Source organism: Saccoglossus kowalevskii, chromosome 19, assembly GCF_978046115.1.
Source record: "Saccoglossus kowalevskii chromosome 19, keSacKowa6.1, whole genome shotgun sequence".
Lineage (NCBI taxonomy): Eukaryota > Metazoa > Hemichordata > Enteropneusta > Harrimaniidae > Saccoglossus > Saccoglossus kowalevskii.
This window is the reverse complement of record NC_140659.1, coordinates 30835728-30854592: the sequence shown is the minus strand read 5'-3', so window position 1 is coordinate 30854592 and position 18865 is coordinate 30835728. Positions and strand designations below refer to the sequence as shown.

Here is an 18865-nt window from a genome sequence, read left to right as displayed (position 1 = left end):
AAACGTATACCATATACTCTAGGTTGTATGGCTTAGCACAAAATTACGATATAGCACAATGGATGCTGATTACGACAGCTTTCTTTTGTTTGGGTATGAGTCATAATGGCGAAAAAAGGGCGGCCATGTTGTATATGTAGCTGTATTGCACAAACAAGGTTACCTTGCGCACGACATATAATGTAATTTAATTAGTCCATTCACCAAGGCAGCACACCAACGTATTTACAACGCTTCCTTCCCATTTAGATTGAGACAAAAATGGTGGCAAACAATTACAACTCTTACTTCTATGTGAGCTCAAATTGTTCACCTTTCGCAAAATAAAATCACGTAAATTATTTGTGTGATCAAGACCTAGCCACTAACAAGTTATGTCCTTTTGGCCCAAATATATAGAAAACAAAACACACAAAAACAGAAAATTCATTTAATTGGAAAAATAACATATTTGCAGGAGCTGTTATGCATACTTTAATTTCAGTCCACACCCCATTCACGCAAAGACACTAGATTTGATTAAAATCACAAATTCACGCAAACAAATATCTTAGTAACGTATAGTGATTTCACTTGTTGAGTAATTCCCCGCAGTTTTCAACCACAACCGGAGCTCGCGTCCACCCAGTATCTGACCCGACATTTTCTATTGCTTGTACAATATCCATGCCTTCCACCACGTGACCAAAGACTACGTGTTTGTCATTTAAACTGAAAAAGAAAATCATTGCATTTACTGTCTGTTCATTTATGTTGACTTGTGACGTCACACTGTCGCTTCCATTTCATACTGTGTGTTATTATACATCTGTCACTGTAACTCCCTGTAAGTTACAGCATGACCTAATGTTGCGGCATTACACAGAGTATCAGCATCCTACCATATAAGGAAATGCTTATTCCAAATATGGAACGATTACGCGGTATTTCATAACCGGAAATTTCTAATAGTTTTCATCATTTTGTTTAGCTCTGGGATTTCTATATCAAGAGGTTGGTTCGCAAATATGTATAATGATAAGATTATTATGAGGATAGCGCAAAATATGCACTCAGACAGTACGCTGTCGAATCTACCTCCGCTACGTCTCTGTTGAAACTGCCGCTGAAATGTTTTCGTGTATAATTTGAGGTATCTTCGTGTAATGACGATAATGTAACTGTGAGTGCTATCATAAATTGCATAATATGACGTCAAACTACCAGTTACCGATATAATACAACATATGACGTCACATTGTCATAGTTATGACACTACATGATGTGACGTCACATTGTCAGAGTTATGACACTACATTGTATGACGCTACGCTGTCAGATTTATGGCATACTACACTAATCGAAGTTTTTTTGTATCTATTGAATCTAGCAGTACTTACTGGTCCAGAATATTTGTGCAAATGAAAAACTGTGACCCGTTTGTGTTCGCTCCAACATTGGCCATTGACAATACACCTGAAAAGAAAATATCGGATATCTTTCAAGTCATCCTTCGATTTAAGTGTATTCAATCGTCAAAATATTATTCGAAGCACTTTTTGTATCGGCGTTCGCAGGAGATGCTGATCACAACCTGGCCATATTTCGTTGTTTATAGACTAATTTATTCTTTACTACAGTAATTCCCGTCATGCATTTTTTTTTTAATTATGGTACGCATTAAACACAACAAACGTAGACAGTACGTAATGTTCAAAATTCGAATTTTAACTTAAAGAGCGGCAGTCGTCGTGCCGCGTCCTTTTCGATGTGGGACTCATAGCGACGTATACAATGCGTGTAAAATACATTGTTTATTTACATGAAATTCGAACACGCGCTGCGCGACGACCACCGCGCTTTAAGTTTGTGATAAGGTATATTCATATCACCGAACAGAAATTTACCGATGAATCGTGTTGGGTTAGAGATTAAAAAAAAAATTCTGTGCACATATGTCTGTGTAACAAAATGAGAAGATAATATTATTTTATTTACCTGGCCCAATGTGTTTTAATTCGAAATTTTCGTCGTCGAAAATCCCTCCTTCATATATGCTTTTCCCCCCTGAGCCACCAGTAACATCGCCTCCTTGGCAAACAAAACCTGGTATCACACGATGAAAAGCGCTTCCTTTATATGTCAAGCCTTTTTCTCCTGTACAAAGGGCTCGAAAATTTTCTAGAAGATAAACAAACTAAATAAATATCACTAACAAAAACGATACATTTATTTAATACATATATTTAGTTTACTGGGGAGTTTGCTATTGCGCCCCTATGACACTAACTCAAAAACTGTGTGTCGGAATATACTTATCGTAAAACGGTTATTTTGGCATCAAACGGCTGTATTTGGAATTATATATATTATTATACATTCGGAAAGAATTTTTTGAGGCCTTCTCCCTAAACACTAATCGTAACATTCCAGCTCCCTAATATGTAAATCGTATATGCCCCTCCAGATACATGTCCTGTAGAGGGGCATATACAATCAAAATGGGGGAAAGACTGGAGGGGCAGGATTAGGATTAAAGTTATGGGTGATGGCCGAACAGTCCAGTGCGCATGCGCTTCGAATTATTTGTACGTAGTTCTTGTACACAGAGATGTGAGGCGCGCGTCTTTCTTGTTCAGGATGCGATATCAAAAAAACAACTTCAGTAGTTTTTTTTCCATTAAAAATATATATATTCCCTTGACTTTTATTACGAAATAGTAGTAATATTTCATAGTAGTAATACTCTATTATTTCGTTTACTCTTATATTTACAAAACCCAGATAAAAATATTTTGACACCGAACTAGTACACAAATCAAACAGTCCAATCATCAATGAAAATGGTGATTTTTGCGCAATTTACCATTGGTTTCTATGGTGAAATTGTCTCAACATTTCTAAACATTCTGTTACATGTGATAAACATATCTTCTGTAATTATTATTATTAAAAATAAATAAATAAGTATTATTTCACAGCTTTTAGCATTAACCGTAATTCCATTAAAAAGTACACATATAAAGCAATTCGTAAGTTTGTTGTTAGAAGATTCACGAATATATAGGTGTTTTATTAACGAGTAAACTACATTTCAGAAATCTATGAACACTTGTGTAAGCAAAGCTTTTAAAATGTTAGGTTTTCTATAGTGTCCACCTTATTAAAACTTTATATAACATTAGTGAGAAGAAACTTTGAGTACAGTTCTCAGATGTGGTCTCCCCTTCTCAAACATTTCTTATCATAATAAAATTGAACGAATTCCGAAAAAATATCAAATGTTTATGTACAAGGTCAAAATTGCTATATTCTTCAAAAGATCATGTACCACTTTGTAATCTTCTCAAATTACCTTTTTTCGGAAATACGTCGAAAAATTCTTTACTTGTATTTGTGCACACATTCCCTCATTCGTATTACGATTGCTCCTATTTCCTATTGCTCGTTTTTCTATATCCCAAAATGTCGATGAGAAAATGAAAGAAAATATTCATATTTTCCTTGTGTACTTTCTTTTTAATACAATGTCAAAACATTACACAATTGATATGTTTAACAATTTTAACAGTTTTAAAAATAATGTAGTCGTATTTTTTAGAAAGCAATTCTAATATATAATATATAATATTTGTTGTTTTATTTGTGAAATATGTTATTGTACAAGCCTATAATTTGTTTGTTTGTTTGTTTGTTGATGGTTTTAGCATAATGTTTACTTGGAATTATTGGGAAGACAATGTATTTAATGCGAAATAATGCGTTACCATGGGTTCCTACGGAAATTGTTCCAAAAATTACATTTTTGAAACAACAGAATGTGATAGATTTTAGTGATAAGATCAAATTCTCCACTTACGTAGACCATGGTTACTAGTAACTGTGCGCAGACGGAAGTACATGGAAAATAGTTAACTGCCCGCCGCCACTAAGTCCGCTTGGAGTGCGCCCTCTTCAGGCATTGGGTTCCTGGGGTTCAGTCAACACTATGTTCATTGTTTTGCCAACATATTACAGGGGCGAATACGGGATGTTAGGTTAGGGGGTACACATTTACAGTGACGTCATTGCCGCTTTGTACTGTGAGATATGTGTGTATGAGCAACGATGATTTCAAAGGGCACGCCCCTTTAAATTTTCCTTACATAAAAGTGTTTAAAGTGTGCTTACCCGCAGTTTTGGGAACCACGTCTGCCCGCAGCTGTCGTAGAGAATGAAAAAGTGTGCTTACCCGCAGTTTTGGGAACCACGTCTGCCCGCAGCTGTCGTAGAGAATGAAAAAGTGTGCTTACCCGCAGTTTTGGGAACCACGTCTGCCCGCAGCTGTCGTAGAGAATGAAAAAAAAATTGAATTTTAGCATTCGAACATTTCATATGTGTATTGATGTTTACTTGTACGCGATATACGTTTGTAACTTTTAACGGGTAGGCTGATTAATTAACTACTGTTTATGTCAAATACCATCCCAAATATACATATATTATAAAAGAGGTGAGAATATGAAGTGTTCAAAATGCTGCTTGTGGTTTTCAAAAACGACTGAAAGATGCAATAACTCTCGTCAATTTTAGATAATTGTTAATGAGTCCCGACAAGAGGTGAAGAAAGTTAATAATACACTGTTTTCAAGTGTAAACGTCTTAATTAATAACTAAAATAATTAGTTATGATAATTAATGTATATATGTCATAGCAGAAATTCTCGTCCCCATATAATCACGTATTATTGTATTTATGTTATAAATTTTGCAAATTTCAGAATTTAAGCTCAAATAATTTTTCAAATCACTCATATATGTGTCACCACTACATAACCCGGAGGCACAGAATTTCTCATCATAAGTATTCCGATTTATTAGGTTGTTACAAAGTGTCGATAAGCATGATATATATTGTCACTCGTGTCAGATATCCTATATTTTGCAAACTATATTACGTATTCTTTGCGAGCGTTCGTACAGACAATAAACACGACAGACAATATAGATGTCAATAAGGTCACGTGACAGAAAATGCTTAGCTGAAATGAACACGACTTAGCATCATGGCTGTGTATTTTGAAGAGTTCATAAATGGGGGTTTACAGGCCAGATTTTATGTTTTATAGGAAGAAGTGTTGCCTAGACACTGTCATTTGTCAGGTGATTAAATCTCGTGTAGTAAAGTAAAGTGTAATCGTATGGTGTATGGTGAACAAATCTGTTTTTATAAATAAATGTAAATAATTGTTTTATAACACAACGTAATAGAACACAATACAGCGTCATACAACATAATACAACGTAATACAACACAACATAACGTAATACAACGTAATACAACACAATACAACGTAATACAACACAACACAACACAACACAACACAACACAACACAATACAATACAATACAATACAACGTAATACAACACAGCCTAATAATGGTATAGTAAGAATGGACAAAATATGGCAAAATAAATCGAGAAAAAAAATATCATGAACTTTCCACTCTTAGGATATCCATCAAAATAAAGCCCCAATTACATTTTAAAACTTGTCATCTTACCTCGAAGATAATTCGACCCACTGCCATTCTTCCGATGGAAATATCAAAATAACATCGTGGATTCGACATGGTTTGATGTACACGGTAATATCGTGAATATATTGTTACGTATAAGCGGTCTCAATGAGCAGATCTAACGGTGACGGTATGATAAAGACGAGAATGTCCAATACACATTGTTCAATACAACTTTTATTATTCTTTAGTAGAAGGTAAATTCAATAAAATACAGTGGTCTCTATTGTGAGGGTTTTAAATGGCATTATTTAGTGTACGAGGAATAAAACACCCATTCATGAAACCATTTGATGGTAGTCGTTTTAATCCACGATGTTGTCGTGACTACACACGCCTATGAGACCGGGTCATATAATCACATGACATTTAGCTACAATTCGCTGAGTACAGTTGTACTGACGTCATCTGTCGCTCGTTTGATGACAACAACACATAAACATAAAAAATACTAGCGAGGCGCGTGACTTTTATTTTTTCAATCGCGCCCTCTGGTGACGGAGCGCTTCTGTGAAGTCAAAATAATATTTATGGCTGAAAATCAACAACTGTGATTGACTGTTTTGTCGTTCGTCATTTATAGTAAAATATATTTAAAAACACGATTTTAAATCAATACGAAATCGACACTTTGCACCAGAGTGCTTTGCACGGCCTTCATCACGGAAGTGCTTCGTCACTGGAGGGCGCTGTTTATAGTTAGATGATTAGGTAATGTTGTTGCCATTCATTTTATACATTTTATTTTATAGGAAAAATGGTTACTTACAGTGTATTGCAAAGGTTACTTACAATGCATTGCATTGGTTACTTACAATGTATTGCATTGGTTACTTACAATGTATTGCATTGGTTTCTTACAATGTAGTTCACTGGTTACTTACAATGTATTGCATTGGTTTCTTACAATGTATTGCATTGGTTTCTTACAATGTATTGCATTGGTTTCTTACAATGTATTGCATTGGTTTCTTACAATGTATTGCATTGGTTTCTTACAATGTATTGCAATGGTTACTTATAATGTATTGCATTGGTTACTTCCAATGTATTGCAATGATTACTTACAATGTATTGCAATGGTTACTTACAATGTATTGCATTGGTTACTTACAATGTATTGCACTGGTTACTTACAATGTATTGCATTGGTTTCTTACAATGTATTGCATTGGTTTCTTACAATGTATTGCATTGGTTTCTTACAATGTATTGCAATGGTTACTTATAATGTATTGCATTGGTTACTTCCAATGTATTGCAATGATTACTTACAATGTATTGCAATGGTTACTTACAATGTATTGCATTGGTTACTTACAATGTATTGCACTGGTTACTTACAATGTATTGCATTGGTTTCTTACAATGTATTGCATTGGTTACTTACAATGTATTGCATTGGTTTCTTTCAATGTATTGCACTGGTTACTTACAATGTATTGCACTGGTTACTTACAATGTATTACATTGGTTTCTTACAATGTATTGCACTGGTTACTTACAATGTATTGCATTGGTTTCTTACAATGTATTTCATTGGTTACTTACAATGTATTGCAATGGTTACTTGCAATGTATTGCACTGGTTAATTACAATGTATTGCATTGGTTTCTTACAATGTATTGCATTGGTTTCTTACAATGTATTGCACTGGTTACTTACAATGTATTGCATTGGTTTCTTACAATGTATTGCATTGGTTTCTTACAATGTATTGCACTGGTTACTTACAATGTATTGCATTGGTTACTTACAATGTATTGCAATGGTTACTTACATTGTATTGCATTGGTTACTTCCAATGTATTGCATTGGTTTCTTACAATGTATTGCATTGGTCTCTTACAATGTATTGCATTGTTTGCTTACAATGTATTGCATTGGTTACTTACAATGTATTGCATTGGTTACTTACAATGTATTGCACTGGTTACTTACAATGTATTGCATAGGTTTCTTACAATGTATTGCATTGGTTTCTTACAATGTATTGCACTGGTTTCTTACATTGTATTGCAATGGTTACTTACAATGTATTGCATTGGTTTCTTACAATGTATTGCATTGGTTACTTACAATGTATTGCAATGGTTACTTAAAATGTTTACAACACCAGCTTCACAAATGACTAATTGACAACGTATGCATCTTAAAAAAACATTTGATGTATTTGTGAAATAGTTCAGGACGTACAGTCACTGCTTCATCATGTCTTAATTTTCTCAGCGATTTTGCAAAATGACGAATTAAGTAACTGCATCTTGTAATAATTTGAAAGAAATATCGTAAAGGGTATTATTGAAATGGAGATTATAATATTTCGCAACTTTTTCACGTAGCCTACTAGTTTAGTTAGATATTCTTTAACGGAAACTACATAACTGATAAAATGAATATGTTAAATTTAATATCTGTGCATTTTCAAATCCGTTCCCATCTGTAGTAATTTTACAGTCACTGGCGTAAGACTGTTATTGCGTTCTAATTGGTGGATTGGTGTTCATCTTGCATTTAACTATTTGTACATTTTCTCATTGGTTGTTTTACATAAATTTAATATTTTATTTAATGTCGACATTTCTCAACATATCTGCTAGATGACATACTTATTGCAAACTTAGGTGATTCTTAACATTTATTATCATCATACCGTTAACAATAAGTTTGTTTAAAAAAATAAAAACTGAAAAAAACGATGGGTTCAATGTTTCCCTGTCTGTAAAATAACTTGCTTGTTATTATAGGCATATCATTCATCTCAGGTTATCAATGTAAACAATCTTTTTATTTGGTCTGTTTCTTTGAGACTTTGAGACGAAATGGCACCTCACAATGACGACTTTGTCTAGAATGGCTTTACACTGTACAGCTACCTGCAAAACTGTCTCAGTACCGAGGGCGCTCTACAAGCGAGGGTTTTATCCACCCCACCTCGCCTCGGAAAAAGTGTTTTCGGAAGAGTAACAAATGACAACAATAAGCTTTCCGGGATAGTAGTATAACCGAAAGTAATCGAAAAGTGGAATAACACGTGATCGCATCGGTAAATCACAATGCAAACGAAATTCGTGCAGAATCTATAGCATTTGTTTGAAAACACACACTGTTGAACTTTATGTTTGAGAATGTCTAAATCATGTAAACACACTTTTTACCCAAAGATTTCGTCTTCCACCATTATTACCGCATGTGAATGTGACGTCCCATTGTGACGTCAAATAGAAATCAAACAAAAAGCGGAGAACCTTCTACAAAAATCTAATAGATTGGTCATTGAGCTCTTTTATAACCAACTTTCCGACTATATGAACCTCGTTCCTAGTTTAAGCTGTGCTCACTAACCTGTTTAACTAAGTTACCGACTATAGTGAGCTCACTGGCACAACTTCCAACTTGATTGTTAGCAACTGCTGATCTGGTGTTAATTGTATGTATCTCTTCAGTATATTTCGCTCATATGTGGAAATGCTAAATCGTTAAATAACTTAAAAACTATGCTATACGTAAATAGACAAGATAATGTAATGGCAACGAACAAAGACATCCGAAAAGTAACCTTGGACGAGCCTGAAACTACAATAATCAGACGAGCTGCACGTTTCTGTAACTTAAATAATTTTGGCATACCTGAACTTGAAGACAACTCTCACACTAAGTAATGATTGAGCAACAAGCTTCAGCAACCATCGGCACCAGTGACTTTATTTGGTTATAAGTTATCCACATGAAGTAAAACAAATTCATTTGAATCACTAGCCATCACTAGTACTAAGTTTATCAGATGCATGGAATTTCCCCATTTCTGTTCAGTGGCGGCAGGGTCTAAGGGGCGCAAGTGGTGGTGAGCAGACATCGCTTCCATGCAAAATTCGTGCCGCCGCCTCTGCTGTTAGACCCTGATTGGAAACGTTGAAAAATAAAATTTATATGTCCATTGTTATGCACGATTTTCCAAAAAGATTGCATTTAGTATGAATAAAATTGAGATTTATAAATTTGGGCAAGGCTAAAGATGAAGTCGAATTTAAAAAAAAAAAGATTTGACCTCAAAGGGTAGGTTGGTACCAACCACATTGCCTAAATATCATGGTTATTTGTGTTTGTGACAGTACCGATAGACCGATGAGCAATAAATGAATGAATAAAATGATTAAATTCTCCAGCTTGTGAAGTGGATTATAAATCTCATCTCCATTCCAACTACTTGTACTAGTAATTAAGACGGTCGAATCTTTGCATATATTACATAATCAATATTTCCACGTGTCTTTAGTATTTGTACTTTCAATATTTGACATAAAATAGCCAGTTTAATCTTTCACAATTGAATTCCCCAAAACGCTTTTCTCGTTCTGGATTTGTGTTCCGCTGAAATTGACAGTCAACCGTGACTGCTTAGGGCTTTCCGACTCTCGCCAAAGCGCGCCACCAAATGCCAAGATATGAGGGGAAGCCACGCTCTTGCTTCATATTTTTATAAAAGTTTTACAGATATATATTTTTATAAGAGTTTTAGTAAAAATTGTTTTCACAACGAACTTTTTTACGATGGTCAAACCACGTTTACTAGAACTTTTAGTAACCGTGGTTAAACGCTGTATTGTTAGCGGATGTACCATTACATATAGCGTATAACAGATTTCAGAAGAGAGACCATGTCGGGTGTTTCAAATGATTTGGCTTATTTACGATCCTGAATATTGTTTTGTAGAGACCATTAAGTTCGTATTTTGTAAAAGTTAGCAATAATTTTGTTTGCGAAAACTAACGCGTTGATCAAACGGAAAATTACAGAGCACTTACACATGCTAATCAGATTATTTTCAATTTCGCTGTCTAAAAGTTTCTGAATTGTTTGGTAATTGATGTTGAATGACGATTTCGCATCTCAGTGATTATTTATTGCAATGTTATCTTTATAAGTTAGAGAATAAGAATTCGGGCTTGGGCTATCAATGTTTTGTGACCAAGTAATGTTTTAATGCGATGTCATAATTATGCCATAATTGTCAGTGACAATCAAGAATCTCGAATCGCACTCTGTTTTGTTCGTGTTGCTCTCCTTTTTTGGGTTATCTAATCGAACGTCGCCATTCACGCACTAGTCCTCGTTATGACCCAACGTGTTCATTTCAACAGGACGTCGTTTTATTCGCATGCTGCCATGTTTCAGTAGCAGTGATTTACGAATCACCGACTCGTATCTTTTTCATTATCATTATTTCTCTATTTCATTGATCGCTATAGTTCAATGTTTAGAATGTTAAAATATGTTTTATTATATACTTAGACGATCGATGGAATACATCAGTGCCTTAAATAACGAGAAGACGCGTCAGGAGTCAAACTCGGGCTAGATAAGTTTGGGAAACATTAGCATAGACATAGAGTTCCGTGGCAATACATTTAAGTTTGAAACTCATAATTGTCACTTTAAAAAAATATTTTGTGCTTAGAAACATAAAAAAAAATAATACTGACGTTCCAATAATTTTGGGCCAGAAAGTAGCAGGCATTTCACAGGCACTTTAACCTGATTTCTCTGATTCGTATAATTGATACCTACACGAAACCTTTAAATAGTCCAGTGCTACAATTACTGACATGATTTCTTTTTACTTTCACTCAAATAAAATTTTCATTCAGAAACTATCTGATGCTAAATTTGTGTAGAAACAAATGCCAAAAATCTAGACAAAAATGTTAATGACATATTAAATGTTAACAAACTATTAATTTACTACTAATAATATTATTGATTTATTTCATATGTTGCACATTTTAATGTTGTTATGTGCAGTTGATCCTAGTATGTTCACTGTGTATTCGCTATGTGATTTCGTGTCAAATAAGATATATTTATATATTTATTTTTTCATTTCCATGTGAGTCTCTAATAAGCTTTCTTACATTCTTCGTTGTGTATTGTGTACACACAATAAATAACCATACCTTTTTCTTTTTCTAATAGCCTGATACCTATATTTTCCATGAATGTGAAGACAGCGTACGATTCGATTCGCCAACGATTCACGTACGATTAATACTCACATTGAAATACCTATAATTCACGCAAATGTTGGTATATAGCAATTTCAGCTAAGTTAACAATATCTTTGTGTGGAAAAATAGAGATCAATTTAATATTTTCTGTAGAAATCATGATTATAAATACTTCCATAGTGTGCGTGACAATTCTTTAGCGCGTCTGCGAATGCACAGAGGGTCAAAGGGCAATGATTTCAAATTATCACCACTCAATTAAAAAAACAAGGTCGTTGGTGATGTTTTTATTTACTAAATATTATTTGTTCACATATGATTCATGTTCTTTTAAACATATTTATGCGTTTCTCGTCTGTTTCTAAAGCTATTTTATACATGTTTGAGCCCACGTGACCTCCTATGATCATAACTATGATTTTCTTCAAAAGAAATAGGTTGATCCCTATTTTTCCTACACAAAATATGCTATATATAAACTTTTGTATAATTATAGGTATTTCAATTTATACGTCAATCATACGCGAATCGAACGCGAATCGAACCGTACGCTGTCATCACACTCGTATACTAGTATTTTCCATGGAAATATAATGTTCGGTAATTATTTTCTCCACCACGCGACAACAATCAAGAGGGGCGAGAAATGAGTACGGGGTTTCACGAACTGAAAATGCGAAGGTCTTATTATTTATGTCCATCCGCAAGATTAGTAAATAGTCCTACTGTTAAGAAGCGTATTCTGCGTAATATTTGTTATTTGTGATATAAACATATATCATATAGAAAAATAATGGGTTTTCTAAATGGCTTCATATAATTTGTTGTTTCATAAGTACTTGATTTTAATTAACTACTGCAGCGGAGTAATATTATGCAAATAAGGGTGTGACAAGCTTCCATATAACCCCACGTGGTTTATTCAGGAGACCTCGCATTCTTCTTATTATTCACCCCTGGTACAGGCTTCAAAATTCGTTCGCTGATTTTCCGTCGATTTCTGGGCACCATGGCAAACCCAAAGGTATTTTTTGATGTCAGTGCCGGGGGAACCCCAATTGGACGCATTACAATGGAGGTGAGTTTCCTAAAATACTGAAATTTATGACTACAAATTTCAATTTTTACTAAAGCAACATTCAGCGCGATGTGAGATCCCCATGACTGCAACGAGTGATAACGAATACATCATAAATAAACTAGTAAAAAAAAGCTGACGCTGAATGTTATTTATTAACGTATTCAAATCGTGATATTTTGCCTGTTGGTGTCTTTCCCGTGGGTACACTAAAATACCAGTCGATCTCTATCCACGCATCCCTCACCCCGCCACGCCTTGTGCAAGTCTACTGCTTTACACGTGCTGACAAACTGGAAATCAGACATTGCATCTATCGTTTTAGTTATGGTCACGTCATAATACAATTTAGGTGCATGGAATTTCCCCATTTCTGTTTGACCCTTGTCGGAAACGTTGAACAATAAAATTGATATTTCCATTGTTATGCACGAATTTCCATAAAGTTAAATTAAAAAGAATAAAGTTGAGATTTATAAATTTGGGCGAAGTCGGATTTAAAAAAAAATGAATTGACCGCAAAGGTAGGTGGGTAACCGGTGATGAACTCGCGAAATTCGTTTCCTGTTAATATCTGTATAGAGATTAGATCTTTCGCAAATTGTTTTTTAGAAACAGGTGTTTAATTGTATATTGACATTGTTGTATAGGAATGTAATTTGCTTGAATGTAATTAATAAATATTTGAAGCACTGTTGATAAATAAAAATTAAATATAAACTATGCTCCTTACAAAAGATCACCAACAGGCCATTGTTGAGTCATTACTGTACTATTGACACAACAAAGCCACACCCTTTCATTTCCATTTATAAATTGCACAATTTAAAAACTTTAAGGTTCTTGTTTACTTGGGAATAACATCATATTTTTGTTGATGACGTTACATGGTTTAATGGGTAGCTGCATTCTATTTTTTATAAATATTCATACAAATAAAAAATGTTTGTGTATAAAAAATGTATTAGAATGCCATTTTCACTTTAAGATGTTTCACTAAAATTATGAGGGATTCATTGAATTTCTGATAACATTTGATTGCAAGTTAAAAAAAAAATTAACATTACGTTTCTTTATAGCTGAGAGCGGATGTTGTCCCCAAAACTGCTGGTAAGCTCGATTTATTTTTTACTCCTGTGTGCGAAGCACACAATGGGAGTCTTTGCAGTCAGTTTGTTTGTATGTGTATGTGTGTGTCCGTCTGTTCCACTGTTATCTCAAGAACCATACATTAAATTTTGATGAAACTTGGTGCATAGATGCTCTGGGCCAATGCACAGATTTGATTAGGTTTTGGTAAAAATCCATGCATGATAATTAGCTGATTTTTAGCTGTTCCATGACTGTTCCACGACTGTTCCACTGATATTTAAAGAACCACTCATTGAATTTTGATGAAACTTAGCACATAGATGCTCCAAACTAATGTGCAGATTTCATTAGTTTTGGGTAATAATCTGTGCAATATTAATTACCTAAATACCTAATTAGCTTAGTGATTTATCAATTTTCGGCTTTTCCACTGATACCTAGAGTACTAATCATCACATTTCAATAAAACTTGATACATAGATGTCATAGGACACTGCACAGACCTGATAGTTTTCAGGGTAATATCAGTACATAAAAATTACCTAATTTGCATAATTAATTAATTTTAAGAGACCCAATTAGTTTTTGGTAAATTTTTATGCTTAATCACCTAATTAACATTAACACTGATATCTCAATTACTGATCATCACATTTGAATAAAATTTGGTACATAAATGCTCTAGGACAATAGATAGGCCTGATTAATTTTGGGTTAAAATTTGTTCATATTAATTCTCTAATTAGCATAATAATTCATATTTTTTTGTTCTGTTCTGTTCGTATTAGTTGGTTACCTGATTTACATAATTAATTTTCAGCTTTTCCATCAATATCTCATGTACAAGTAATTTTGAATTAATTGTTAATGCGTCTTCAATACTCTCAGCACACAGGAGTTCTTTCTAAGCTTTTTTCGATATTAATTGGGAGGGGGGATTTAGAGTTTACTGTGGGACTCGCATTATCTAAATAGATTGAAATTGTAAAATTTGGTTTTAGTAAAAGGTCAGTCTTTAATGGTTACTTTTCAAATTAGGATTTTCACACAAGATGGTTCCGTTAGCACATATGTAAATAGATGTCTATGGGAGGATTCTCAGTTTTCTTTTCTCATTTGTCTAATTAAACTAAAGCATGTATTAATTATACTTGCATTTTTTAGAAAATTTTCGTGCTTTGTGCACTGGTGAAAAAGGAAAAAATACCTACAAGGGAAGTACCTTCCATCGTGTAATTCCCCAGTTTATGTGTCAGGGTGGAGACTTCACAAGAGGTGATGGAACTGGTGGAGTTAGCATCTACGGTGCCAAGTTTGAAGATGAGAACTTTAAGCTTCAGCATACTGGACCAGGTCAGTGCTTTCAGTTAATTACAAAGAGTGTACTTGTAAGTTGTATGACTGCCCATAATTAAATTTCTGGGATGTCAAATTTGCATACAATGCAAAACTAAAGAAAATGTAAGGGAACTTTAAAAGACCAAATTTTAATCAACTTTGAATTAACTGCCAAGCTATTTGGTAATTCTAGAAAAACAACTTTTGTAATAGTTAACATTCTTTTTCTAAAAAATACTGTAGATCAATCAAAATTGTGTAGTTGTGAAAGTGATAGATTGAATCCCTTCCTCCAGACCTAATCGGCATCCTATGCAGGTTTTAATTCAACATATTTCACTGCAAAATAAGCATAAATAAGACAATAGCGCCATCCTATCGCGTAACCAAAAATTTTCCCCACGGTGGGGCCATATTGAAGTTGGTCAAGCCTGTGTGTATTTACGTTACGACCTCGTCAATATGTCCAATGCTAAACGTATAATTTTAATCGGAGAACAGAACAAGACAATGCAACATGCACTGGCACCACTTCGTAAGTTCAAAATGTCACCCCAGTTTGTGACAGTAAATATTGATCAGAAAATCGCCGAAAACAGAATTTTTGGTCAAGTGATAGGGTGATGTCGCCAGCGGCTGTTTATCTCAAAAGTGGGCTATTGAAGCTTTATGGAATAAGTAAATTGTGATTTGGTAAAGTTGTTTGTACAAGAGACCTCTGAAACTGTTGTACCCCTACCCTACAGCACTCCCCACTTAATTGTACATGCCCCTCCAAAGTACATCTATAGTTGTCTAGAGGGGGCATATAGAAATGAATTGGGTAACTGGGAGAAAGTGTTAGGGATGGGGGTACAAAAGGAACTTTTTCCACAATTTTTGTTAAAGTTTGATTTTAATAACTGTTTCATCTTTCAGGTATTTTGTCTATGGCAAACTGTGGACCAAACACTAATGGATCACAGTTCTTTCTGTGCACAGCTAAGACAGAGTGGTAAGTTGCAGCGGTTTTAAATATAACGAGAATAGAAGAATCGGTTGTACTATGTATGAACTGCTTGAATCATAAATGTGTGGAACGAGAAACTCCTGTTTACACCAACTTTAAAAAAAAAAAACACAAGTTTTACTACAAAGTTTTAAGATTAATGTCCTAGTTTTTCCTTCGTGTGATTCCTACTTTGTTGCATGCATGCATGCATGAATTAGTATCTTCACAATTTGACAAATAATGTAAATATTTTTGAGCACTTTGGATTTAGTTTCAACTAAGTTCCGACGAGATGCACTCAATTTTTCAGTTTTAAAATGCATTATTTTTTAGATTACGACACTTTGTGCAACTGTTGCTGCTCAAAGGAGCTCCTACTGTAAATGTATATACAACTATTCCAATTATTAGTCCCCGTTCGGACGCAGTCCGAAAACGGGGACTTATGTTTTGCCCTGTGTGCGTCCGTGCGTCCGTGATCACCTGTATCTTGAACATGCATGGACCGATTAAGTTCAAACTTCACTCATACATCACACCTTATATGGGACATATGCACATGCATTTTTTTCATGATCCGATTAACGATGGCCGAATAGCGGCCATTTTAAGGCCGAAAATGCATCAAAATCGCACATTTTCACCATTCCGGACCCGGATCTCAGTTATGCATGGACGGATTTTGTTCAAATTTGGTACATACATTAAACATAATAGGACCTTGATGCACGTCATTTTTTTTTTTGGATCGGGTTCGAAATGGCCGACTGGCGGCCATTTTGTTTTAAAGAATTCAGTTCTGGATCCGTATCCGAGACATGTCTGGATTGATCAAGTTCAAACTTCACACACACACAAGGTACATCATGTCACAAATATGTATGTGCATTTGTTTCATGATCTCATTAACGATAGCCGAATAGCGGCCATTTTAAGGCCGAAAATGCATCAAAATCGCACATTTTCACCATTCCGGACCCGGATCTCAGTTATGCATGGACGGATTTTGTTCAAATTTGGTACATACATTAAACATAATAGGACCTTGATGCACGTCATTTTTTTTTTTGGATCGGGTTCGAAATGGCCGACTGGCGGCCATTTTGTTTTAAAGAATTCAGTTCTGGATCCGTATCTGAGACATGCTTGGATTGATCGAGTTCAAACTTCACACACACAAGGTACATCATGTCACAAATATGTATGTGCATTTGTTTCATGATCTCATTAACGATAGCCAAATGGCGGTCGCTTTAAGGCCGAAAATGCATTGAAATCGCACATTTTCACCATTCCGGACCCGGATCTCAGTTATGCATGGACGAATTTCATTCAAATTTGGTACATACATTAAACATAATAGGACCTTGATGCACGTCATTTTTTTTTCGGATCAAGTTCGAAATAGCCGACTGGCGGCCATTTTGTTTTAAAGAATTCAGTTCTGGATCCGTATCCGAGACATGTCTGGATTGATCAAGTTCAAACTTCACACACACATGGTACATCATGTCACAAATAGATATGTGCATTTGTTTCATGATCTGCTTAACAATAGCGGAATGATGGCCATTTTAAGGCCGAAAATGCATCAAAATCACATATTTTCACAATTCCAGAACCGGATCTCAGTCATGCATGGATGGATTTTGTTCAGATTTAGCACAATGTGTTGTACATATGCAGGTGCATTTCGGTCATGATCTGCTTTGAATGTATATGTCACTCAAATATGAACGGAACGGAACGGGGACGTGTCATTGACAATGACTTGTTTATAATTTATAGGTTGAATGGCAAGCATGTGGTCTTCGGTCAAGTTACTGAGGGGATGGACGTTGTGAAGAAGATAGAATCCTATGGTTCATCTAGTGGAAAGACGAGCAAGACCATAAAAATAGACAACTGTGGTCAGTTATAACGAGTACATTCGGCAATCTTGTATTTCCAATAATCTTTAAAACTTTCAATGGTAAACTGCTTTGTGATAGGCAAGAATACACTATAGGCATCTTTGGGACCAATGTTAAACTGGTGATTGTTTCCATCTATCCTTGTGGACAAATAAACCTGCCACTCATCAGTATGTACACCAGCCTAGTGCAGTGTATTCTTGCCTTCAATCGTAGAATAAAAAATAATTTCTGTAATGTTAGTCGCACTCTTCCAACAGACTTGATGTAGTTATAAATGTCTTGGTATTTGTTCTGTCAAAGCAATGCCTTACCTGACCACAGAATAATTTAATTTACATTGATGAGTGGAGTCAGTTTTGAAATCGTTTTAGACTTCCTACTTTCCACATCAAAACTTTCCGTTTACCATTGTGGCTTAGAATAGTACAATCATGAAAAAGTTAAGTTTGTAGATTTATATAGAAGAAACATTCTTGATTCTTTTTGTTTTTTTTATATATTAAAGAATTCTGCAGTTTAGATCCTTGTAACCTCTTGGCGGAATAAAACATGTGAAAGACAAGACACAAGTTGTGGTGTTGGATAAATGTGGTGTGATTTTGAGATGCTACCATTGTTGACATCGCTAGGTATCCCCCTTTAACCAACCTTTCATGTCATTGTCAACAAACCTAGTTTCCTTGGTTTCCCCTGGCCTATCATTGTTAACAAACCTAGTTTTCTTGGTTTCCCCTGGCCTATCATTGTTAACATCGCTAGGTATCCCCCTTTATCCAACCTTTCATGTCATTGTCAACAAACCTAGTTTCCTTGGTTTCCCCTGGCCTATCATTGTTAACAAACCTAGTTTCCTTGGTTTCCCCCTGGCCTATCATTGTTAACATCGCTAGGTATCCCCCTTTATC

The 18865-nt window shown here is 34.9% G+C and overlaps 2 protein-coding genes across 2 annotated transcripts; one reads left to right on the top strand and one right to left on the bottom strand.

The window, feature by feature from the left end:
- Nucleotides 1-416: 416 nt before the first annotated feature.
- On the bottom strand, nucleotides 417-5614 carry LOC100371956 (peptidyl-prolyl cis-trans isomerase-like). Its single transcript, XM_085493977.1, has 5 exons — nucleotides 5524-5614; nucleotides 4272-4302; nucleotides 1978-2160; nucleotides 1380-1455; nucleotides 417-711 (listed from the first exon to the last, which is right to left on the bottom strand). The coding sequence occupies exons 1-5, from the start codon at nucleotides 5590-5592 to the stop codon at nucleotides 570-572; spliced, it is 501 nt and encodes a 166-aa protein (XP_085350103.1). The 5' UTR covers nucleotides 5593-5614; the 3' UTR covers nucleotides 417-569.
- Nucleotides 5615-12445: 6831 nt separating this feature from the next.
- LOC100371502 (peptidyl-prolyl cis-trans isomerase-like) lies at nucleotides 12446-18529 on the top strand. The gene is made up of 5 exons (XM_002730730.4): nucleotides 12446-12623; nucleotides 13703-13733; nucleotides 14880-15068; nucleotides 15972-16047; nucleotides 17833-18529. The coding sequence occupies exons 1-5, from the start codon at nucleotides 12555-12557 to the stop codon at nucleotides 17963-17965; spliced, it is 498 nt and encodes a 165-aa protein (XP_002730776.1). The 5' UTR covers nucleotides 12446-12554; the 3' UTR covers nucleotides 17966-18529.
- Nucleotides 18530-18865: the final 336 nt, after the last annotated feature.